Raw genomic sequence first — 25,508 nt, 5'->3', positions numbered from 1 at the left:
AAAATTATCAAACAAATGGGAATTTTACTTGACCAGCAATGAAGAACTTATCTTGCTATGCTAAATCTTTGTATCTCCTGCCTCCCACCCACCTCCCCTATGGTGACCATCAGTTTGCTCTCTAGAGTTAAGAGTCAGTTTTTTGGTTTGCCTCTCTCTCTCCTTTTCCCTTTGCTTTTTGTTTTGTTTCTTAAATTCCATGTATGAGAGAAATCATATGGTATTCATCTTTCTCTGACTTATGCAATATAATTTATTTTTTTAAATACATTCAATTTTTTAAACTTTATTTTTAAATTATATAATCAACCTTTCATTGAACAAGTTTTGAAAGAGAAAAAGAGTGAGGAAGAGAAATTCACTTGTAATTCTACCATTTAGAGAAACCCAGTGTTAAAACTTTGTGATCTTCTACACTGTTTTTTTTTGTTGGTTTTTTTTTTTTTTTTTTTTTTTGGAGCAGGGGGAAAGACAGGAGAATTACAAAAAATGGGATTATTTGATATCTTTTTCCCTGTTTCTTACTTAGTGAAATACTATGAGCCTATTTCCGTATCATCAAATATTCTTCCACAAAATTATTTTGATGGCTGTGTATTACTGTACTCAATGAAGGCACCATATTATTTATTTTTACCTGTAGTTCATTATTTTTTTTAATCTTAACTTTGGAAGAGTGAATAATCTGTGAAGTTTTAGAAAATACTGACGTGTAGGTCTCACCTCCAAAGGTTCTGATTTAATTGGTGTGGGGTGCAGTCTAGGCAAAGGGGATTTTAAAAGTTCCTCTAGTGATTTAAATGTGCAGCTAAGATAGAGAGCCCCTGACAGACAGGGCAGATAGGAGCGGAACCGCTCCTGGAGTGAGGCAGGCGTTCGAAGTTCTTCTTAGTATTAACATAATCATTTTGAGTTGCTGAATGAACAGTGCAACTGATCCACTTCAGTTTGAATATACATGCAAAATTATTTTGTAACAAATGAAATTATTATAGGGCTTCGTTCACCAGAGTGTGTGCTCAAAGTTTTCTGTTAAGCCATACACAGTATAGATTACTTAAAAATGGACCTTATTGACATAAAATCAGGTGAAAAGGATTTTTGAGCTAAACAATGTAATAATCAAGCAATGTATTCTTCAATGAAATCTGAGTTGGTCAAATATGGTGTTCAGTGCCTGGCATATGATAGGCATTCAATTAATATTTTTAAAATGAATGATTGCATTTAGTTGAATTTCATAAGAAGCCTGGGGATTTTATCTTTATGGCTCCATTAACTTTTTAATTTGAAAGGAATTAATTATTGTGCAATTTAGGAAAAAAAGATTTCTTTAAACATGCTGTAGATTGAGAAGAGTATTTGTTATATTTGCAAAATGGGATGAACTTGCAAGTTTTTTCCCCTTTTTTTTCCCCTCCCAAAAGAAGTCTGTGTCCTTGAACATAAAATGCAAATAATCCCTGTGCTGTTAATTATCGACAAGTTGTCCCATTTGCAACCTAAGGAAATAAAGTAACAGATATCCCCATACACTAACAAAAGATTACTAATTAACAGGCATTGCTTGAGAAAGGTATAAAAGAATTACAGCATGATTTTCAATATTCTCCCCCCCACCATTGCCAACAACAAAATAGCAACCATGACGTGGGTGGTATCAATTTCTTTAATTTTCCTACTAAATTTTTCTGAATCCAGAACAATGCATAGAAATGCATATGGAATAGGTAAGATATTTTGTGTTTTCTTTTTTGTCTTTTCTCTATATCAAAGTTCTTAAATTTGCATTTATTCATTTGTCCTGATTTATTTATATTTTCTGTTCCACACGGAGGAAAAATATTTAATGGTGAATATCTTTAAATGAATGATAAACTTGTGACTTTACAAGAGGTTTACAAAATCATGGGGTGCTTAACATTATCTATGAATGGCTTATATAGTTAACATTGAATTAATGTTTTGTATATTATTTATTTAATTAGTATACATATTAACTTTGAAATATGTGTATCTATATTATATCTCTATCTAGCTCTATATATGTGTCTATAATCCTGGTTCCTTTACCTACAAAACCCCCTCAGACTGGTAAAATAAGTAACATCTTTGTTCTTTACTTCCGAAAAATGGACCATTATTTGACTAAAGAAGAAACGGTGTGACTGGGATATAAATAGGCAAGCAAACTGTGGTGTAATCATGTTCAAAAGGAGGACTGAAATGTATTTTTGTTTTAAAGATTTTATTTATTTGACAGAGAGAGACACAGTGAGAGAGGGAACACAAGCAGGGGAAGAGGGAGAGGGAGAAGCAGGCTTTCCGCTGAGCAGGGAGCCCGATGTGGGGCTCGATCCCAGGACCCTGGGATCATGACCTGAGCCAAAGGCAGACGCTTAACGACTGAGCCACCTAGGCGCCCCTGAAATGTATTTTTAATCCTCTGATTTCCAAGCTAATTAGAACGTCGCAGTACAGGGGGAAACCAAACAATTGGATTTTAGTGCTAGCTCTACCATAAATTATTCTTGTTAACTTAGCTATTCCTTAGTCTCCTAGTTTTCTCAAATACAAAATTAAGGCATTTGGATAGATGCTCCTTAATGTCTTCTCAGTTGTATGGTTCCAAAATTATATAGTTCTAACTTAAACACAAACATTTCTGTGTAACAATGTTCATTTTCCTGGTGCAGTTGCCATTTCTCATGGAGTTTATTTTGCTTTTCAGCTTCCATTTTGGATTCTTCCCAATGTCCTGCAGAGATGAATTTAGTTGACCTGTAAGTTTTGCTCATATAAATGCACTTCAAATATGAAGCAATGATAATTTTAGTGGGGTAATTAAATGAAGTTGGATAGCCCTATGAGTTCTGGAAAGTACAAAAGTGAATTGAAGACCTTTCCTATATTGGATATCAAATTGATATTGAAGAGGTTGAACTGTTGGCCCATGCCTTAGATATTAACCTCTAGATTCCTTGAAACTCCATGGGAAAAACCAAATCAGATTTTAGAAACTCAAGATTAGTATCAAATCAGTGGTGACCACCATCTATAAAGGTAGGAATTTCCCACATCAATACTGATAGATTGATATTACAATATGCTCTATTCTGAATACTATGTAAATCCTAGTAGCAGATAATAGAAGTAAAACATTCTACTTTCTGTTATTTGTAGAGAGTGTTTTCCTTTTGAGTGCTGTCCATTCCACACTCCTGAAGTTTTTAATAAGGAATTTAAAGTAGTATGTTACTGCTACTACTTGCACCCAGAAACCTGTTAAAACAATTCTTTGGGTCAATCCATGAGCACTGTCTTGGATCAGATCTTGATCACGCTGGGAGTCGATACAGATAGAGGTTTAATGACCAATTCTTTGCTTAAATTTAAAAGGAACTATAGAATATAGACACCCTCAGTTATAGCTACACTGCAGTGGGTAGGTGACCACAAAAGCAGGAACCACTCTTATGGGAAATCCACTTTGATTTTTTAATAGATATATGTATATTTTAGGGGGAGGGGCAAAAAGACTGACATTTCTTTCTGGATGACTAGAACCTAATTTCACATACATTTTTAGCAAAAGTCACCCCTTAAACAGGTCACATAACAGAAAACCAAAACAAACAAAAACTACTCTTGAGCAAAAGCAGTTTGACATGTCTGTTCCTTAAGCATTCATATGTATTTTTGTTTCAGAGCTACCATATTTTTTGCTCAGTTTGTTCAAGAAGCCACTTACAAAGAAGTAAGCAAAATGGTGAAAGATACACTGACTGTAATTGAAAAATCCACTGGCAGTGTGCATCCTGTAGAGTGTTTAGAAAACCAGGTGAGTGAATGATGATAATAACAATAATAATAATAATAATAATATCCCACTGTGATATTTGACCAAAGTTTAGCAGGCAGAAGAGCAGACACAGGGAAGGCATGAGAAATACATTTAAATATTTGAAGAGCTGTTGCATGAAAGAGGAACTGGGTTAACTCTGAACTGCTGAGAAGGGCAGAAAAGAGTGGGTGCCTGTTGTGAAGAGACAATATAAGCATGGTGACTAAGAGCTAAGGTTCTGAAATTCGAGTATCTGGGTGACCATGAACGTGTTACTTAACTTCTCTGAGATTTAGTTGCCTTATCTATAAAATAAGGAATAATAATAGCTTCCATTTCAGGGTTGTCATTAAGATAGATATAATAATAGTAATGGAAGGTACTTTTTATTAATCACACAATGTGACAGGCATTATTCTAGAGAGTATTACATACCCGTTGATAATAAAAATATTTTATGACCTAGAGCATAGCACTGATGAATCAGGTGGATGTCCAGTGAGCCAGGAGACCCTTGCTGGGCTCACTGGTAGAATATCCGCTTTGCCTACAAATATAAATTTATTAAATATTTACAATAATCCTAGCAGATAAATGCTATTCTTCCAGTTGAGGAAGCTGAGGCACAGAGAGGTAACTTTTTTAAGGGAGCCCAGAATCAGGATTTAAACTAGGCCATCAGGCTCCAAAAGTACCACCTTAAGCGGCTTTGCTACACTCTACACGATAGTGAATGTGAGGAACACAGCACGTACTGAGGATTGCCAGGATTAGCAAACAAGCCATAACCAACTATGAAACTCACTTAAATTTGAATTTCAGTTAAACAATGAATAGTTTTTTTAGTATATCTTAATGTAGAAGGTCAAGAAATCATTTATTGTTTATTTTATCTCAATGGAGAAAACTAGGAACTTTATAATGATTAGAGTGACCCAGTTATGGAATGAAAGGCCCAAAGAATCATCTGTCATGGTGGAATTGATGAATGGCCAAAAGTCATTATATCTGGAATATTGTAGAGGAGATGCCCTTTTAAAGATATAAAATATTTTCCAACTCTGAAATTGATGATTTAATTAAACTCCCTGTTTGGCATCTTTATTTTTGGCTTGTCTTGCTAATCTAAAAGCATGTATAAAAGAAGCAAAATACATTCTGTATTGCAATTTTATGTCCAATGCGAGGTTCATGATAATGTTATAGGTTGATGATTTATCATTGTAAACTTAAAGGCATGATTTTTATGTGGATTGGGATTTGAAAGTCTTACTTAAAATTTCTAGGGTTTCCTAAATTTTAGCAGTTATACAAGCTAAATAAAACTTTCCTGAGAAAAATGAAGCCTGTATTTCTCAGAGGCATTCTTTAGACTGCTGGTGTAATCATCTGATTTTGGTAAAATTAAGGCAACAAAAAAAGTGGTTTATGTATTTTTTAAATAGCTTCTAGACATCATGGAGCCAAACTGCTGATAATATAAAAGGGAAAAATAAAATATTTCAAATATTTTTGGGGGGAAATAAAATATTGCATGGCCTTTTTCTTTTTAAGATAAAGTAATTTTGTCTAACAGTCACGTGTATTTCTCAAGGTTGGAAACCAAAATTCCATTTCCAAAAAGCCATGAAAGAAAGCTCTCATAGGCTGAAATTAAATATATTGGGATTTGTATAGGGAATTGTTTTTTAATCTGTAGTTCTGATTTTGGATATTAGAAAACTTCTCATGTGTTTTACAGAATTTCAAAGTAAACTTAGTTGTCTTTCATTAAAAGCAAATCTTTCTTGGGGCGCCTGGGTGGCTCAGTGGGTTAAGCGTCTGCCTTCGGCTCAGGTCATGATCCCAGGGTCCTTTGATGGAGCCTGCTTGGGCTCCCTGCTGTGGGGAACCTTCTTCTCCCTCTCCCTAGGCTCCTCCCCCAAGTCACGCTCTCTCTCACTCGCCCACTCTCTCTCAAATGAATACATTTAAAAAACATAAAAACAAACAATCAAAAAATCCAAATCTTTCTTATAGCTATCTATCTTTCTGGAAGAAATTTGCCATGAGAAGGAAATTTCTGAAAAGTACGGACTTTCAGATTGCTGCAGCCAAAGCGAAGAGGAAAGACATAACTGTTTACTAGCACACAAAAAGGCTGCTCCAGCATCGATCCCACCCTTCCAAGTTCCAGAACCTGTCACCAGTTGTAAAGCATATGAAGAAAACAGGGATATGTTCATGAACAGGTAAAGATCCAATTTAAAGGTAAATTAAAACTCCCGTAGGAGAGCAGTATCAAGCAGAATCTAGTATTACTGCAATTTAGGGATATACTCTAAAATATGGAGAAGTGGCAATAATGTTGCACCTGCTGAGGTCCTGCCCTGGAAAATTAGGTGAGCCATTCTGAGTGCAACTTTGTTTCCACAGCATGAGTGGTAGATGTGGTACAGACCACACACCAGACCCACCAGTTTTTCCCTTAGTCTCCTGAGAGGTACATTCCCCCCCCTCTTTTAATCTTTCCATTTTAGCTTGCCTAAGAATATTTTAGTACCACACAAAGTGATTCCTTCTGGAGTCAAATATTTGATGTTTCATGGTCACCAAAATGCCTGGAAATAAAAAAATTTTAGAGCTCTAGGAAGGTTTAAGGCTAGCAATTACCGAGCACTTAGGATGTTGTAGGACCATGTGTTCTTGCACGTCTGCTTGGGTTAATGCTCATGACCTGCCTTTGAAGTCTATTGTCCTTTTTCCTGTCATTCTTCCTCCCATTTTGCAGATGTCCTCATCTGAGGTTTAGAAGGTTAAGATAATTCACACTGCGGACTGAGGGCACAGTGCTAGTACATTCCCAAGCAGGGACTTGAACTCAGGTTCTCCGTTGGGGAATCCTATATCTGACTCTCCATCACGTCTGTCTTGCACGCTGCTCTCTTGCACACCTGAGCCAGAGAAATAGAGAGCCTGCCCTTAGACCATCTCTGCTATGGAGACTGTCAAGGAGGATGATTCCATTCTGTACTGATGAAGAAAAAAAAAAACAACTCCACCTTCCTGTCTTACTTAGTGGAGGTCTGGATTTACTGACCCCCCAAGCATGTCTGAATGTGCTTATTGAAAAGGACACCTTGATAAGAATCATATTCAGCATTTCTGCCTATTTGGTTCTCATAATAAAATATGGTATTGGTGGTCAGATTGTTTCTCCCCCTGGGGATCTCTAGTAAGCAAAATTTTTCTCGGCATATGGAAAAAAATGTGGCTGTTTTCTGACTCTTTAAGCAAATTCCAGAGTCCAGTTCTAGTAGTAGTCCTATTTTTATATGTTTGCAAATCTTACAGCTCCTTTTCATTTCATAGGTACATCTATGAGATAGCAAGAAGGCACCCTTTTCTGTATGCACCCACGATTCTTTCTTTGGCTGCCCACTATAGCAAAATAATTCCACATTGCTGCAAAGCTGAAAATGCAGTTGAATGCTTCCAAACAAAGGTATTCTATTTGTATAGATATCTGAACTAATACTTTAATCTAGCTATGACTCATTAAAACCAAACAAAGTTAAAAATGGAAATATGCTTTGCATGCAGAATACCATGTTCAGAATTGAGCATATTTCAGCAGTCTGATATTCTTTGGGCTAAAACAGCCGGACTTGCTGCTTTGTTTTCATTCCTTTGGTCAATAATTATTATAAGACTAAGGACGGGAGATTGGAGGGGGGAGATGAAAGAAGACAGGGTATGGGTGATAACATAAGCGTAAGAGAGGGGACTAAGAGGTGAAAGAAGATGGGGTAGAAGGAGCAGGAGGAGAAAAGGAGGTACAGAAGGAGAGAGAGGAGAAAAAGAAAACAAACACTTTAAGCTCATTATTTCTTTTGGTCCTTAGAACAAATTTGAGGTGTAAACATCATCATCTAACAAAAGGAAACTTCGGTTTAGAGAAGTGAGTAGCTTTCTTAGGTTTGGAGAGCTAGAATAACATCCACAAGTAATCACTTGCCACCAGAAGTCCTACAAGAAAAACTTCCTAAGAACTGTGACTATTCCCAGAATGTCAGGCTGTGACATTCTTTTTTTGTGATAAAGCAAACGTTTAAGAAATTATCAGGTTTCAATTTGTTTAAAAGTACAGTTGTTTACTCATTATCCCAAGTAAGAAAGTTATAACGTTCTTGTTTTGAGGTATTTTAAATAAATCTGTCTGGCTTCGATGTATATAAACTAATCTAAAAGAAAGAAAGAATAGATAAAGTTCTGTACAAATGTATCACATCTATAATTTTAGTAAAATTTTTTATGGTTTGATGTTTTACCTGTATTGGTTGTTTTTCTAAATATTAGCGCCTGTAAAGGAAAATACATCCTTTCCTGACAACTTGTTTCTTCTGTATCTAGACAGCATTGATTATAAAAGAATTAAGAGACAGCAGTTTGTTAAATCAACATATATGTGCAGTAATGAAAAATTTTGGACCCCGAACCTTCCGAGCCATGTAAGTTTAAGCTGTATCTAGGGAAGAAGGTGAGATCTGCAAAACTACCATTTTGCCGTTTGAGCTCATTTTTCTCATTGTCACTGTTGCAGAGAATGAAGATTCCTTTGATGAGAGCTAATGCGATTAGGATCATGAAATCCCAGGATTGGAAGGAAGCTAACTGACAGTCTGCTGCTTAACACTTTTTAAAGCCTACTTAATTTACCTCTGTCTCATATTCTATCTTTGTTGTTAGGATAAAGAGGAATACAAAAAACCCCCAGACAGTTAATCATCTAGCTCAACCTCTTCATTTTTACATGTGAATAAACTGAGACCCAGAGAGATGAAAGACATTTATGCAGGACCACACTGCGAGTCAGCAGAGCCCAATTTTCTAGGTCCTGATCAGGATTTATTTTTCTTACTGTCTGCTAGGTCAGTGATCTTGAATTGTCTGTCTCCTGACAGCTGAGACTTGGACATGAGATGTAAAAATCAGACTTACCAATGGTTGAAGGCTGCGCTACACGGCATGGCTGCCGCTAGCCCCATGCAGCTCCTGAGCGTTTGAAATCTGCCTGATGTGAATGAGGAACCGTGCTCCGGGTGGAAAAGACATACCAGATTTTACAGACTTAGTATGAAAAAGAGAACGTGTAATATCTTCTTAATAGGTTTTTATGTTAATTGCATATTGAAATAACTTTTTTAAAGAATTTTTTAATTCACCTATAGTTGACACACAAAGTTACATTAGTGTCAGGTGCACAACGTAGTGATTCAACTTCTCTCTATCTTACGCTATGCTCACCACAAATGTAGCTACCATCTGTCACCACACAACACTATTACACTATTGTTGACTATACTCCCTATACTGTGCCTTTTATTCCCATGACTTATTCATTCCCTAAGTGGAAGCCTGTATCTCCCACTCCCCTTCCCCCATGCTGCTCAGGTTCATGCTCATACCCCTTTTCTCTGGCAACCATCAGTTTGTTCTCTGTGTTTATAGGTCTGATTCTGTTTTCTGTTGGGCTACTCATTTGTTTTATTTTTTAGCTTCCACAGAAGAAGGAAATCATATGTTGAAATGGTATTATTTTTGATATATTGGGATCAACAAATATTATTAAGATGGATTTAACTGTTTCTTTTTTACCTTTTGATGTGGCTACTAGAAAATTTGAAACTACGTCACTGGTTTGAAGTGCTCTTCAACTTTTATGATGAGATGTTTCTAGTCGAGGAAAGTATCTGAGATGCTAATGGAAGACTATTAAGTCCATGCATTCACAGTTTATTTATTTGTTTGCTTGGTAAATTACACATTTAAACATACTATACACAGTGGAGATCTAGGATAAGGTTTGTAGTTATGGAGTTAGTTCCAAGACTGCCTGAAATTTTTTTCTTGGAATAGGTCAGATGTTGCTTTAACTACCTTCCAACTGTACTGGAAACGTAGATGGACTCATGAATTACTAACAAAATATGAATTAAAATATTATTATAATGACTGTATTTATCATTTACTATCCATAAGTGATTACACTTAAATGTTATACATTCATAAAGAAAATCTACCCTTATCAGAAGCAGCAACACCACCAGTTGCTCTAGGGAGTAGAGCCTTCATCTAGACATCTCTTAAAATTTAAGGAAATATGTAGAAGTCACACGACTTTTTCCTTCTTACTTCCCTTTTGGGCCACACACTATGTGGCTTGGCGTGCTGACACGTCTGGATGTTTAGTCTGCTCTACTCTCTTGTCTCACTTCATTGATTTGCACATAGACACCCCTTCCTGTAGTCCCACAAGTGTTTTTTTTCTCCCAAGTAAAAAATGATTGTTATTCTCATGGAATCTTCTCTTTCTTAATTGTGTGTCCTTTTAATTTTTTCCTGCCCACTCACTAAGGTGATTCCAAACACCCAGCATCATAGATGAGCAGTGAAAAGACAGATTTCATCCCAATTCACAGGAAAGCTGTTAAAGACAAATAAATCATGTCCAAACTACTTGTGGGGACAGGTCAATTTAGAAAGCCACTGCGTTGAAAGATTGGGCTGGAACATACTGGACTTAGAATGCTTTTCCTTTTCTTTTGGGACAGCAGGAACACTTCATTCAGTTCTTTCTCTTTGGAGCAGCAACTACACTAATACTCTAAGTATTATTTAATGTTGGTAGATAACCAGGATTGACTTCTATTTCTTTCCCTCCTTTAGAACGGTTACAAAACTGAGTCAGAAGTTTTCCAAAGCTAATTTTACTGAAATTCAGAAACTGGTCGTGGATGTGGCCCACATACATGAGGAATGTTGTAGAGGAAATGTGCTGGAATGTCTGCAGGATGGGGTAAAGAGTCTTGCCTCCTGACATAATTCCACTAACTTCTCTTTCTTTTGCTCTCATTCTAAACGGGAGAAGGCTGTTTGAGTTGGTCACAGGGTAGGGTAACTAGCTGGCTGAGGAAAGTCACAGACTTCTTGATAGTGAAACTGAAACCATCTTCTGTTGATCCTACCTTTCACTTAAGAGATGTTCTCCTCTCATGAGACTAGTGCCCCGTTCATTCATTCTTTCTTTTGAAGGAGATTGTAAATTCCACATAGGATCTTGGTGGGGGAGGGACAGACTCTTTTAACAAATTTGTTTTTCCATCCATTTATTATTTCATTTGACAAATATATATTGAATACTTTCTGTGTGCTAGACACTGTGAAGGACACTTGTTATGAAGGCACAAGCTAAGCTCAGGGAATTTATAGTCTGATAGAGATGAGACGCTTGGGGACTGTCTTCTGTTTACTGTTAATCTCCAAAGGCTGACAGCAGGATGCCTGGCACACAGAAGGGGCTCTATTACATCTATCACATAGAGATATCTATTATATGAATACAGCAAAATAGCACAAGAAACAACAAAAATAACACAAGAAACTGTTCTACAAGGTGCAAAGCTAACCGCGCCAAAGAGAGATATGGATATTGGGCTCTAGGAGAATTAAAAACCAAAACCCCCAAACCCCCAACACAGAATCCTCGAGCATGCCATAGTTGGTCACCATTTAAGCAGCGTGGCATTGGTCTCTTTTGGGCCAACCTTAGGCTTCTTTGATACTGTACCAGAGGCCCGTCTATCCCCAAATTACTCCCTCTCCAGTCCCTGATGAGACACCTTCTTCTCCAAGAAGGTTTAAAATTATTGCTCTTAGATATTCAAATGGCTCGAAAATCTGGGCTTGAACATGGTTTCCAAAAGATCGAACGTGAGGATAAGATGCTTATTTCAGCAGGTCCCTCCGCAGTTTGGCTGAAAGAGTCCTGGAAGACAGCCGGAAGCTGAGGCTGGAAGAGGCCTGAGCGGAACGGTCTCTGAGCACCCGCAGAGATCCCGGTGCGAGGAGCCTGGGAAGATTCCCAAAGACAGATTTCCGATTTCATCTATTTTTCCTTTTAAAAGTTTTTACCTGCATAGTAGGCACCATAATAAGAACTATTTTTTTTTTTTGAAGTTAGTTTTCTTGGTTTTAATTGACAATTTTACTAATTTCTATAGGCACTTAAAAATTATTTTTCCATTTTTGGAGCTCATAACCACCCTTTTCCTTTAAAATGGCAAAATTAATTTCAGTATGGTATGTAAATTGATTTTAATGGCTGAATAATGCTTTCTAATTGCCCCTATTGAGAATGCATAGAATTTTTGGTCCCGTGACAGTGATATGTAAGCTTGGCTTCATTCTGGCCACTTAGATGAGCTGCCATTTCATTATCTATAGCCTGCCCTCTGGAGGTCACAGTGGGTCACTGCAGATTGTTCTGTTAATGGAGCAGAAAGTTTGCTCTCCGTATTAGGACGTCAACAGCAAACGTCCAGTAGCAAATTTCAGTAGTAATAGAAAGATATATACCAATGTGCATGTCATTTGGTTTGGAGCGTATATTTCTCTCTTGTTTTAAAAATCTTCCCAATACAATAAAATAAGTTTTAGTTGACAGCTATGAAAGGAAGAATTGAACAAACAGGGGTAGGTGAAAAGGAGTGAGGAAAGGCAGACCAGGGAGAAAGCACTAAAATGGGAGACAAAGTAAAATGCCTTCTTTCTATTCCTTCCTTAGTTCTTTGCTCCCCCCCCTTCTCTCCCTTCTACCCTTCCTCCCACCCTTCAATCCTCCCTCCCTCCCTTCCTTCCTAGAATTGGCCCTGAGGTCCCGCATTAAAGAATAAACCTTTAAAACTTATACTTCATTTTTCCTATTACAGGAAAAAATTATGTCTTACATATGTTCTCAACAAGATATTCTGTCAAGCAAAATAGCAGAATGCTGCAAATTGCCCATACTTGAACTGGGTCAATGCATAATTCATGCAGAAAATGATGACAAACCTGAAGGCTTATCTCCAAATCTAAATAGGTTTTTAGGAGAAAGAGATTTCAACGAATTTTCTTCAAGGGAAAAAGATCTTTTCATGGCAAGGTAACACTCGGTAAATGTATGTTCACATAAGTAAAGATTAGGATGTAGCTGACAGCTTTGTGTGGCTGACATGGGGAATGATAGCTATGGTTTTTGAGCTCAGCATGTGAGGGTGATATTAGAATGTAGAGTCAAAATATATTAAGCAGGTGAGTAGGGAATAAGGAAATGGGATCTATCTTACACTGATGGGACTTTCACTATATTAACTGAGGTTATATTTTATTTTGTATCAATTTCTCTGGGATCAGAAGCATTGTCATCTTTGTATGGATTACTCATATAAAGACCACCACTGAGCTTCCAAATAAGATCCGAGTATTTTGTGATAAGAAGGGCTCATGGTTAAGAACGTGCTTTTTCATTGTGCATGTTTTAAGAACTTTCTCCCAAAGTATAACTCAATAGATAATGGTAGATAGAAGAGCTTTTATTAGAACAGTTTATTTGCTATTTATTTAATGTATGTTTTATTTTTGTAAGAAAATCAAAACATATGTTGAGACACTTGCAGTATAGTAGCTAATTGTATCGATATAATTGATAGCACATGTTCTCATTCTATTTGCCTTTAAGGGAAGCAAGCAGTCAAGTTAATACATTGCCCTTTATTGTACAGTGTTCTATGGACACCATCAGAGGAGAGATTTTTGCAGCTCTTAGGATATTATGCCTAATGATTTCCAAGAGTCTTTATAAATTTAAGAGTCTGGTTCTAATGTGAGAATGAAAATAATGGCCCGATTTTCTTTTTAATATTCCCTAAGGATATCACTTTATCATTGCTTTCAGATTGGACATTCACACATCATTTGCTAAATAAAATTACGCACACAAGAACAAAGTCCAGATTGAAAAAACCTGCATTGACAATTTATTGGTGGCAGAACTAAATATGACTTACTTCTATAACTTGGAAATACAATTAGTAAATCCAAGAATTATCTTTAAATTCACCCACCCACACATCCAACGCTAATTGCTTAACAGAAACAGTTCTTCACTTAGAAAGGTTCTTTGCAGTAGAAATTTTCTCAGCTGAGAATGGTCTTCCCCCAGATCTTTATGTAGCTTCCTTCACCCAGGTTCTGTTCCAAAAGAGCAGTCCAAAGAGACATTTCTTAACCAATGCTGTCAATCAGGAGTCACTTTTCCCCTTCTGTTGTATCTTCTCTTCATTGATTTATCACCACCTGAATTTGATGACCTATTTCTCGCTTATTCAATTCTGTATACTTTATTTATTCAATAATGTATGCTTTTGAGAGGTCAGGCATTTTATCTTATACATTATTGAATCCTTACTGCTTAGAGAAATGCTTGCATAGAGTCGGCACTGGAAAAACATTTGTTGAATGAATGACTGTGAAGCTCATAATTGAAAAACCCAGGTGAAGAGTGCAGAAGAAAACAAAATACCATTTAAAACAGTTGGAGGGATTGTTATTTGTATTAGTTTTACCATGCATATAATTCAAGTCATAATTTGATTTCCAGGTTTATGTATTTGAATTTTAACTTTTTCATGCCATATAACCCAGGAATAAATTGTCTCTTAATTCCAATAACATGATATTTTTTCACACATATTCCAGATTTACTTATGAATATTCGAGAAGACATACGAAACTTGCTGTCCCAGTTGTTCTAAGAGTCGCTAAAGGATACCAGGAGTTATTGGAGAAGTGCTCCCAGTCTGAAAACCGTCTTGAATGCCAGGATAAAGGGGTAATTTGCTCTAGCTTTAGGGAGAGTCTGAAAACCTGCATGGATATCAGCCATTAAAAATACTGGTTTTTTTTTGAGAGCATCTAGTTATTAACTAGTAGCTAATGAGTTATATCTATTGAGTAGTCATCTAGATATTAAGTAGTTATTAACTAGTAGTCAACAACTAGTGGTCTACTTTAGAAGTAAAAATGTTAACCAAAAGTTCCTTGACACACAGAATAAAAATAATATTCATTGTTGAACAGTTCCAGAAAAGCAGGAATTTATACAGAAAGAACTGTAGTCCTTTATCCAAAGATTGAATTCTGTGTGATTCACAAAATTTTAATCTCCCCAAAGTCCATTTGTTTTAATTCTCACAATTCACACTTTATTATCCTTAGTATTAAAAAACCTCTAAAATTGTTTTTTCTAAGATTGGTGTCATAATAGAATAACATATTATTGATCAATTTTTACAAAGTTTTGTGTTCAGGAAGAGAAAAAAGTATGTAATAATACTTGTATTTTCAGGAAGAGGAATTAGAGAAATACATCCAAGAAAGCCAAGCATTGGCAAAACGAAGCTGTGGCCTCTTCCAGAAGCTAGGAGAATATTACTTACAAAATGCGTATGTTTTTTGTTTTTTGCGTATGTTTTTTTAAACAGTATTTTTAGCGATTTAAAATGATGAAATGGTGGGGGGAAATAGCAACCTAAATTAGTCACCCAACACTACTCTAATTTCAGCCCCTATTTCAGATTGGAAATCAGTGTAATCTGATCACCCAGTTTCCCTTGGGAGAAGGTGAAGATCCCCATTTCCCTCTTTTAGGGAGGAGGAAGAATGATTTGTGAAGGTCTGATCTTTGGCACTGGCTTTGGCTTCCCCAAATTGTGCAGATTTTTGCAGAAAAACTATTTATTCTGTTGCAGTCTGTCATCGTCAAAACATGAAATAGATCAAAATTACAATCAGTGAAGCTTTGAGGTTGGGAATAGAAGTCAGCCTATCATCCAGCGTTTGTTTTCCCATTGTGATATGTTGATAGAATAGAAGTACAGGGGGTGGTTGTTAGAGTAAATGCATCTCGAAAGGTGGTCCCAGTGCCATGTGGATAAAGCAAATGAGCTGACTTCATGGCTTCTGATACCAAAAGAGGGTCTTTGAGGAGTGAGGAGTCCCAAAACTCACAAATGACTCAGGATTTGGTGAAAAATGCTTCTTCCAGGTTTCTTGTTGCGTACACAAAGAAGGCCCCTCAGCTGACCCCACCTGAGCTGATGGCCTTCACCAGGAAAATGGCAACCGCAGCAGCTACTTGTTGCCAACTCAGTGAGGACAAACAGTTGGCCTGTGGCGAGGGAGCGGTGAGTGTTTTGTTTAGTCCCATTGTTTCTGCCCCGTGTGGCTTGAAATAGTCTCATGATTCCCACCTAGGGCAAATGGTAAAAACCACTGTGGAGATGGCTTTACCAGGCTTGTTCAACTCGTTACAGTTGGAGAGGGCATGAACTCAGCTCTGAACAGTTGGCATGTGGCTAGGCCGCCTGTCCTTCTAGAATGGCTGGTGGGAGTGCGGTCGGTGTATCCAGCACTGTCTGAGCAAGATTTATGGACGGGAAAGATATAACAACCAACAAGTCGTTCAATTCAAGATTTCTTCTTTTTGTTCACTATATACTTTATTGTTAAAAAGAAGAAGAAAAAGAAAACCAAGGAGTGAGCCTACTGGACTTCAAACTCCCCTACACCTTGAGGCCCTGCTTCTCACCAGCCACCTTTCCTAAACCAACATGGAGACCATCACTTCACCCTAATAACAACATAGCAATTCTTCAGGATTATTCTAAAGACCCACACTGCATTTCTTTAAACAGATGTATTCTCTCATTTAACGATTATACTACTCCCTTTTGAAATGCCCCATTATCATCTTCATTTTATAGATAGAGAAAATGAAGCTCAAAGAAGTTATGTTAGGACCAATGTCTCCCAGGTAGGAAATGGTGGGGCTGATATTTGAATGCATGTGCACCTCTTCCTGGAGCCCAAGCTCCAGCACCCAAGGCCATACCTTCTTCAGAATTTCCTTGCTTGTCTCACACACCTCCCCTGGTGCTATTATCCCCCTGCATCTAGTTCGCCCATGTGTCTGAGTTACACCATTGTGCACCCATGAGCACTGGCTTTGGTCTAATGGATGCAGCGAAAAAAATGTGAATTGAGTTAATGAAATAGAAAGCTTCACTTCTGAGAGATGAAAATTAGTCATTTTATTTTCAGCCATACTTACATATTTGCCTTTTGTAGTATAGTCTTATTATATTAGGGACATTTTCCCCCTTTAACAAGGTAAAGAGTATAGAGCAGGGTAAGTCCTTCTGAATAATAACATGACTTTCTAGTTAGCAATGCCAGTCATCTTTATTTTCTAATGTCACTAGCATCACACGTAAGATTACAGTCTGACTTTTCTTTCATTATTTTTCCCCTTAAAATCACAATTGTGAACAAAGTTGTACATTTATTGTTGCCCTTATCCTCTTTTTCCTTTTTCTGATGCTGAGGACTTACTTGCTAGCTAGTCTTCGTGTCTTGGAATTTTCCACCAAAAGTTAGGAGTGAAAGGATTCCTGTGATTCAGAGTCGTCTTCATCATTTATTGAATTCCACACATTGAGAGGCTGCAGGGACACAGGACTTTGTAACAGATCAGAAGTGTAGGTTCTGGAAGCCTCCTGCCCACATCCTCATCCCACTTTCACCACTTGTTAGTAGCGTCACTCTGGAAAGCGAGTTATTTCTCTAGGCTTCAGCTTTTTCATCTGACATTTGGGAATAAGAATTGTTACCACCCACACTGTCTTAAATGAGGTAATCCTTGTAACTCATTCAGCACTGGCCTGATACACAATATACACACAAAACATGTTGACCCTTATTACAAGTTATTGCTAGGTGTTTAAGAAATATCTCTGACATGTGGAAGGTAGGAGGATTCTACATTAGGAAAGCCTTAAAAGACACCCCCCCCCCACACACACATTTTGGCCTTCTTTCTTTTCTTTTTTATTTTTAAGGTTTATTTATTTATTTTAGGGGGTGGGGAGGCGCAGAGGGAGAGAAAATCTCCAGCAGACTCTGAGCTGAGCACAGAGCCGCAGATGGGCTGATCCCAGACTCTAAGGTCATAACCTGAGCCGAAATCAAGAGTCAGACACTTCACCGACTGAACCACCCAGTGCCCCAGCCTTACTTCTTTTCAATTAGGATTATATATTAGCTGTATGCATGCATGTGTGCATGTATGTATGTATATGAATGGGTTAGGCTTGTGCTATTCTTACCTTCAGAAAGCGATTCTCTGGATCTGCAAAATAAAATAGAAAGCTCAGCTAGGTATACGTAAGAAATTTAAGCCATGTATTGATTTCCTAGGTCAGGGCAGATAATTTTTTCCCCTTTGGAAGTAGGTGTGTAAGTGGAAGTGTATTTCAAATAACTGACAGAACTAGCTGAAAGGACTATCTTCAACATTACCTATGGAAAATCTGCCACTAAATGGTGAGGTTTATCCCAAACAAATGGGTAAAAAAGAATCTGCAATGTGGCAACACATGACCCTACACAGGTAGCAAATTTTTCTGTAATATTTATAAATTACTGGGCATTAAAAATCGCAACGATTCTCTGGAAACCTGAATCAACTTAGTGGCTAATGCTGAGTTGCTTTGCTGTCTTCTTTCTCATTTTCCTAACCAGGCTGACCTTATTATTGGACAATTATGCATCAGGCATGAGGAGACTCCTGTAAACCCTGGTGTTGGTCAGTGCTGCACTTCTTCATACGCCAACAGGAGGCCGTGTTTCAGCAGCTTAGTGGTGGATGAAACATACACCCCTTCACCCTTCTCTTCTGACAAGTTCATCTTCCATAAGGATCTGTGCCAAGCTCAGGGTGTAGCACTGCAAAGAATGAAGCAACAGTAAGAAATTGTCATTTGCTAGCATGGAGAAGACCAACAACAATAAATAGTAGTTGAGATTTCTGCCTTACACACCCAACAATCTTGGGCTCATTAGGAGAAATTATTGCCCCAAAGCACTGAAAGTGGCTTTTAAAATAGTTTTGTCTCAGTGTCTTCACAGCCTCCTTGGAACATAGGTCTGGAAAAATTCACAAGGGCAGACGATTTTTTGTTTGTAAAAATAGTCTCCATTGTAACTATTGTTGTGATATGTGTTGGGACTGAGGGAAAGTGGGCAATCTATTTTGGAGAATTGGGATATGTCTTGGCATTAAGTTTGGGTATTTCCATTCCAAAACACTGGAAAAACACCCTTGAACCTTTTTCCACACTGTTTACTTTTTGAAGAGAATAACCATAATATTTGATTCAACCATGAAGTATGGGTGTTATGAGATAGAATGCACATTTCATTTCATTGTATGAGGCATCCTGTAATGGGGTGATGGTAATGCAAGTCAATGGAACTTATGTTCTCCAAATTCCCATGCATTTTAATACCCACTTGCTTTGGAAATGGTCTTCCTTCATTTCGGAAAACCTGTTCTTCCCTTTTCCGTTGTCACAATCTGTGTCATGTCCTGAGGTACAGTAAGAATGCTGCCTCCTCTGCCAAGTCTTCTTCCCTATTCCCCGGTCAACATCAATTCCCACATGAAAGTGTTGCTAACTGAGTAGCACAGATGATTGGTGGAGCCAGTGCTCAGGTAAGGGTGTGATAATTATGGACGGCAGGAGTTTGGAAATCTGGGCCTTTGAGTATGGATAGGATGTACTCTAGAGTGGAGAACTGGAAAGGATATTCCAGGTAAGTAAGAAAAAGACCGTGTCTTACTACATGTAAGCACGGTGGAACTATAAAATCATGTTTCAGCTATAATCTGCACAAATCCAGACCAGTAGAACACCTATTTCTAGCCTCAGTCTTTCTGATGAAGGCATTGGACAGAGTAGGGGTTGTAAGTCTGGTGATGGGTTGATGGAGTAAGGTTTGGGGGCAGAGGGTTGAGAGGGCCCTAAAAATTCTCCACTAGGAAGGCTTTAGAAAAATACCTTTGCATAACAGATTTCTCTTTTATTTTGTTTAAATTATAGGTTTCTCATTAACCTTGTGAAGCAAAAGCCACAAATAACAGAAGAACAACTTGAGGCTGTCATTGCAGATTTCTCTGGTCTCCTGGAAAAGTGCTGCCAAAGCCAAGAGCAGGAAGCCTGCTTTGAGGAAGAGGTACGTGCAGCTCATTTTCACATTCGAAATCCTTGGGAGGGCATTTTCTGTAATGCATAATGAAAAGAATATTCCACTAATCTATAACTTGAAAATAATGCCAGAGAGATTTAAATTTATTTAGAAATAGATTAAGGGATTTTATGATATTTAAGAAATAATTCCCAATTTTCTCACTAAATATTAGGAAGAAGCATAATTTTCAAATATGTTAAGAGAATTAGTAAGTTTGATTTATTTCCTGGTAGAGTAAACTATAGAGTGAATATGTAATTAATTGAAGATAATTTAGACAGTTTCTGGCCTAAAAACTGATCAATTCAGCTAAATGGATTAAGAGGATTTAATAGCAAATTAATTGTGCAAACAAGATATTGGGGGAATATTTATAAAAAATATTTTTAAACTCATTTAGGAGCATACCTTGGTATTCCAACAGACTAGTAATTAGGAATTATCTTAATCTTATTATTTAGCAATTTTAACTGGATTTATAATTGGCTACATTTAGTAAGCCTTTAGTTTATGTTACTAGATATATTTGAATATAGCATCATTATAATTTTGTTTATTTTTAAAAATATTTTATTTATTTATTTGAGAGAGAGAGAGAGCACAAGCAAAGGGAGTGGCAGAGGGAGAAGCAGGCTCCCCACGAGCAGGGAGCCCAATGTGGGGCTCGATCCCAGGACCCTGAGATCATGACCCGAACCGAAGGCAGACGCTTAACCGACTGAGCCACCCAGGCACCACACATCATTATAATTTTAAAAGATATCCTGTAATTCTGCCTTTTTGTCAAGTGTACACTTACCAGTATATGTCTGTGTTTTTAGTAGAAGAGGGTGGGACACCGATAACCAAATCAGATAAGACAAAACTGATAACATAGGTTTGATGCAAACCATTTCTGATATATAAGCTACAAAAAGAAAAATGTCCCTTGATGAGAGAAGACATTCATTTAGATATAGAGACCATTAGCACACAGTGGTTATACTTTCTCTGCAAACCTTCCAGTTGCTATGACTGACATGTGGAGGAAGGTGAGGGGTGTGGTGACGATTGGTCACAATCTGGAAATTGGCATAGGAAGAACACACTATCTATACTGTAGGGGTGAGTGGATTTTTTTTTTCTCTGACTTCCATTGTCCCAGCTTGTTGGCATCAGAGATGTACTTGAATTCACCCCTAGATAGTGGGGAGTTCACTGTGTAACTGACACAGTCATCCATGTCTTCGTCGGCTGATTCTTATTTGTTTATATTTTTCAGGGTCCAAAACTGATTGCAAAGACTCGTGCTGCTTTGGGAGTTTAAATTACTTCAGGTAACAAAAAATTCAGACAAGGATAAATATAATGATCATTCTCCCAAAGTACTGATCCATAGTGAAATATGTCCTGAGACCTACCATTAAATTCTTTCTTTTCTTAAGATTTTATTTTTATTTAGTTGACATAGAGAGAGGGAACACAAGCAGGGGGAGTGGGAGAGGTAGAAGCAGGCTCCCCGCAGAGCAGGGAGCCCGATGCGGGGCTCAATCCCAGGACACTGGGATCATGACCTGAGCTGAAGGCAGACACTTAACCAACTGAGCCACCCAAGTGCCCCCATTAAATTCTTTTCTTAAAAAATAAATGCAATGCAGCAGAAAGTTTATTTTTAAAACACTGGAACAAAGTTGTGTCCACCATGGTAAATCAGTGACTCAACAACCTCAAAATTCTCTTAGGTTATTTCTTTTTAGGTTATTTCTAAGGTTTCAGCAAATGCCATCAGAAGACCTTCCCTTCTACTTAGTATTTCCCTGATGTAAAATAATAGAACCAGTTACCTTCTGCACCCATTCATTGAATCGGTACTTAGTATATTTTTGTTCTTATTACAGGGGGAAGAAAAGAAGACAAAATAAGTCTTTATGGTTTGGTGTGAATCTTTTCCTTTAATTGTAACTGAGATAGTGCTTTTTGTGAATTAATGAAATGATGAAGACTTTAATGTGAGATTTCTCTATCACATAAATAAAGTATCTCCAATTTTTTCCTTTTTACCTAGCCTGCTTATTTATGAAAGTTTATAGATGACCTTTAAAAATAGTTATGTATACCATTGTCTGAAGCAGATTCTGATAAAAAAACATTGGGTCTTGGTTGTTATAGGAGATTAAAGCCACTCAAGGATGGATTTACAACCCTAAAGGCTAGATGCCTTGGTGCACTAAAAAGATGTTCAAGTTAAGCACTGTGATGCCAGGGCACTTTGCTCATTAAATGACCACTTATGTATTTGAACAGATACACTGGAGATGAAAAAAGAAATTATTATGCTTTTATGGGATCCATCAAGAATGATACCACTCAAAATATAACATCTTTTTTTCTCCATCTTGTTCAGTTCTTTATTCACAGACATTTTAAAATATAAGTAAGGGTTTATTGTAGTTGTTTTGATTAAATATTAATATATTTAGCCATTGATTTTTCTTAGTTCACAAGTGTTTATTGAGCACTCACTGGGTACAAGTTCCCATTCTGGGTGTGGTCACTGTCCTCTCGGTGCTCCAGTAGAGAAGAAAGCAACTAATAGCAATGCAACGAGATTATGGTCACCATAGAGGTGGCAACAAATTGTGGAGCAAATCAATGGGTAGATGAAGCCAGTTCTGCCTGGGGAAAGGTTCACATTGAAAGAGACAGACTTTTAAGAAGAACCTTGGAAGATGAGTGGGCATTCGTCAGTTCACGTAAAGGAGAAGTCCAATTCATTAGAGAGGAAAACATAGCCTATGACAAAACGCAATAAATTGTTTTAGGGCAGTACTAGGTGGGTAGGAAGGATATAGATCTAGAAGATGAAGCAAGATACATCAACTGTAGGATTGAGAAGATTCTCATGAGTTTGATTCCAAAGGGTTTGGACAATATCTTATAAGTAACAGGGATCGAAGTGATATCTAAGCAGAGAAGAGTGACCATGGTTAGTTTTTAGGAAGATAACTCATGAGATATGGAGGATGGGGAGTATGTGTGGGGGCGGGGGGGGGGAAGAAGAGGGCCAAGGTCAGCAAGTGGTGCAAAAAGATTAGCCCATCAATAGGGAGGCTGTTTATCATATTAGTTCTAAATAGAAATCTAAAAATTACATTCATGCTTTGGCCTCTGCTCCAGGAGAAAACAATTGCTCCAGACCAACAAAATGAGCTTTCAGATCTAACTCAATTGCTTAGTACTTGATATTCTTCTTTCAGTTCTATTGTCACATCTGTGGACCTTGTCTGATTTTGGTGTAGTTCTAAAAGGTATTAACTCAGAGATCACAATAAGGCAAGGTAGAATTCAGTATAAAAGCTTTAAACAGGAAAATTTTTTTTTATTATTAAGAGGAAAGTTCAATGAAGATAAAACTGTTAGGAAAATTTATGAGCCAAATGACATTTCACTGACATATATAAAGAAAGAAAATGATTGGAAACACGAGGACAAAGTATCACAAACACAAGAGTAAACTGGAAATTTTAGAGCATTTCTACTTCTTTGGAAAAACAAGTTGGGTAAACCATAAAGTAGAAAAGTGCATAGTAAAGGTTATGATGATTTCCATGCTGCAAAATGCAGTGGTCAATTCTCAGTCCTTACCTGATTTCTCGCAGCACAATTTGACACATTTGATCACTCCTTTCTCCTTGAAACATTTACCTACTTGGCATCTGCATTTTCTTCCAATCTTATTGGCTGTGTCTACTCGGTCTTCACTGCATTTTCGGCAACTCTTTGACCTATAAATGTTGGAGTGTCCCAGAGCAACTATTCCTGAATCTAAACTCGCTCCCTAGGCGATCTCATCTAGACTTAGTGTATTAATACCATCTAGATGTTGACAACACATATTTTTATCTCCACCCTGGATTTCTTCCTTTCTTTCCAGGCTCCTGTGTCACTTTCTCCCTGACATCTTCATGTTGATAATGCAGAGACAACTCAAACATAACACATTCCAAACTGGACACCATCCTGTCCCAAACTTGTGTCTCCCTTTGTCTTGTCCATCCTTCTTTGCTCAAGCCAGAAGTCTTAGAGTCATCTATGATTTCTTTTTCCATATCACCCTTACATTCAACCTATGAGCAAAGCCTGTTGGTTCTACCTTCAGAGTATATCTGGAATTTGACTCTTTCCCCATACCCTTAGTACCAGTCACAATAATACCACACATGGATTCTTGCAATATCTTCCTAATTGGTCTCCCCTCAAGTACCCTTGACCAACCCCCAGCTCTGGTCTCAACATGGTAATTGAAATGATCCTTTACACCTAAGTACATTATACCACTTTTCCGCTTAAAACCTCTAATGTTTCCCATCTCACTCAGAGTAAAATGAAAAGTCTGTCCACTGACCCTACATGATGATACCTTTCTGTCCTCTTCTCTTTCCCCTTTTCCATTGGGTCTTTTTGCTCAGGTACAATGGCCTGCTTCTTTGCTGTTCTTCAAGTTACCAATTCATTTCCTGCTGAGTTTTGCCCTTGTGATTCTTCTCACTTGGAAAACTGCCCTCATATATATGGGGCTCACTCCAACACCTCCTCGGGCTTCAACTCATTATCATCTGCAGGATGATGTCTTCCTTGACTGACCTATTTTAAGTTGTACCCTTTTACCTACCTTCCACACCACTTATCACCATCTGACATACACTTGATTTTACTTGTTTATTTATTTTCTGTCTATCCACACTAGTGTAAGGCCCTGAGGAGAGCAAATTTTGTCTGTTTTGTTCACTTCTATTATCCTCAGCATACAGAACATCTCCTGGAACATAATAAACATTCCATAAATATTTGTTGGATATGTGGGTGAATCGCACATGCCATGGGCTGTATTTTTTTTTTATAACATGGTGAACTAGAGGGGTTACTAAGTCCATCTTCTTTTTTATTTTAAATTTAATTTAATTTTATTATGTTACATTAGTCACCATACAAAACATCATTAGTTTTTGATGTAGTGATCCATGATCATTGTTTTCATATAATACCCAGTGCTGCATGCAGTACGTGCCCTCCTTAATACCCATCACCGGGCTAACCCATCGCCCCACACCCCGTCCCTCTAAAACCCTCAGTTTGTTACTGGGAGTCCATAGTCTCTCATGGTTTGTCTCTCCCGCCGATTTTCCCCCCTTCATTTTTCCCTTCCTTCTCCTAATGTCCTCCATGCTATTCTTTATGTTCTGCAAATAAGTGAAACCATATGATAATTGACTTTCTCTGCTTGACTTATTTCACTTAGCATAATCTCCTCCAGTCCCATCCATGTTGATGTAAAAGTTGGGTATTCATCCTTTCTGATGGCTGAGTAATATTCCATTGTATATACGGACCACATCTTCTTTATCCATTCATCTGCTGAAGGGCATCTCAGCTCTTTCCACAGTTTGGCTATTGAAGACATTGCTGCTATGCTGCTATGAACATTGGGGTGCATATGGCCCTTCTTTTCACTACTTCTGTGTCTTTGGGGTAAATACCCAGTAGTGCAATTGCATCAGTTGGGTCATACGGTAGCTCTATTTTTAATTTTTTAAGGAACCTTCACACTGTTTTCCAAAGTGGCTGTACCAACTTGCATTCCCACCAACAGTGTAAGAGGGTTCCCCTTTCTCCATAACCTCTCCAACATTTGTTGTTTCTTGCCTTGTCAATTTTTGCCATTCTAACTTGTGTA

At 37.6% G+C, this 25,508-nt stretch overlaps 1 protein-coding gene across 1 annotated transcript; it reads left to right on the top strand.

Moving 5' to 3' along the window:
* The first annotated feature begins 1,623 nt into the window (after positions 1 to 1,623).
* Positions 1,624 to 21,831, top strand: AFP (alpha fetoprotein). Its single transcript, XM_006729807.3, has 15 exons — positions 1,624 to 1,730; positions 2,732 to 2,783; positions 3,709 to 3,841; positions 5,864 to 6,075; positions 7,196 to 7,328; positions 8,237 to 8,334; positions 10,553 to 10,682; positions 12,595 to 12,809; positions 14,405 to 14,537; positions 15,054 to 15,151; positions 15,753 to 15,891; positions 18,287 to 18,510; positions 19,648 to 19,780; positions 21,057 to 21,111; positions 21,673 to 21,831. Exons 1-14 carry the CDS (start codon positions 1,646 to 1,648, stop codon positions 21,099 to 21,101), a joined length of 1,830 nt encoding a protein of 609 aa, XP_006729870.3. The 5' UTR covers positions 1,624 to 1,645; the 3' UTR covers positions 21,102 to 21,111; positions 21,673 to 21,831.
* Positions 21,832 to 25,508: the final 3,677 nt, after the last annotated feature.

Source organism: Leptonychotes weddellii, chromosome 2 (assembly GCF_054177405.1).
Source record: "Leptonychotes weddellii isolate Sample4059 chromosome 2, ASM5417740v2, whole genome shotgun sequence".
Taxonomy (NCBI): Eukaryota; Metazoa; Chordata; class Mammalia; order Carnivora; family Phocidae; genus Leptonychotes; species Leptonychotes weddellii.
The sequence above is the reverse complement of the archived record's forward strand: the minus strand, read 5'-3'. Positions and strand labels throughout refer to the sequence as shown.

Excerpts from the sequence above, each read along its gene's own strand:
- AFP (XM_006729807.3), top strand. The coding sequence starts at position 1,646 with ATGACGTGGGTGGTATCAATTTCTTTAATTTTCCTACTAAATTTTTCT. Across the intron at positions 1,731-2,731 it reads TAGAAATGCATATGGAATAG|CTTCCATTTTGGATTCTTCC; the intron begins GTAAGATATTTT and ends TTTGCTTTTCAG. Across the intron at positions 19,781-21,056 it reads AAGCCTGCTTTGAGGAAGAG|GGTCCAAAACTGATTGCAAA; the intron begins GTACGTGCAGCT and ends TATATTTTTCAG.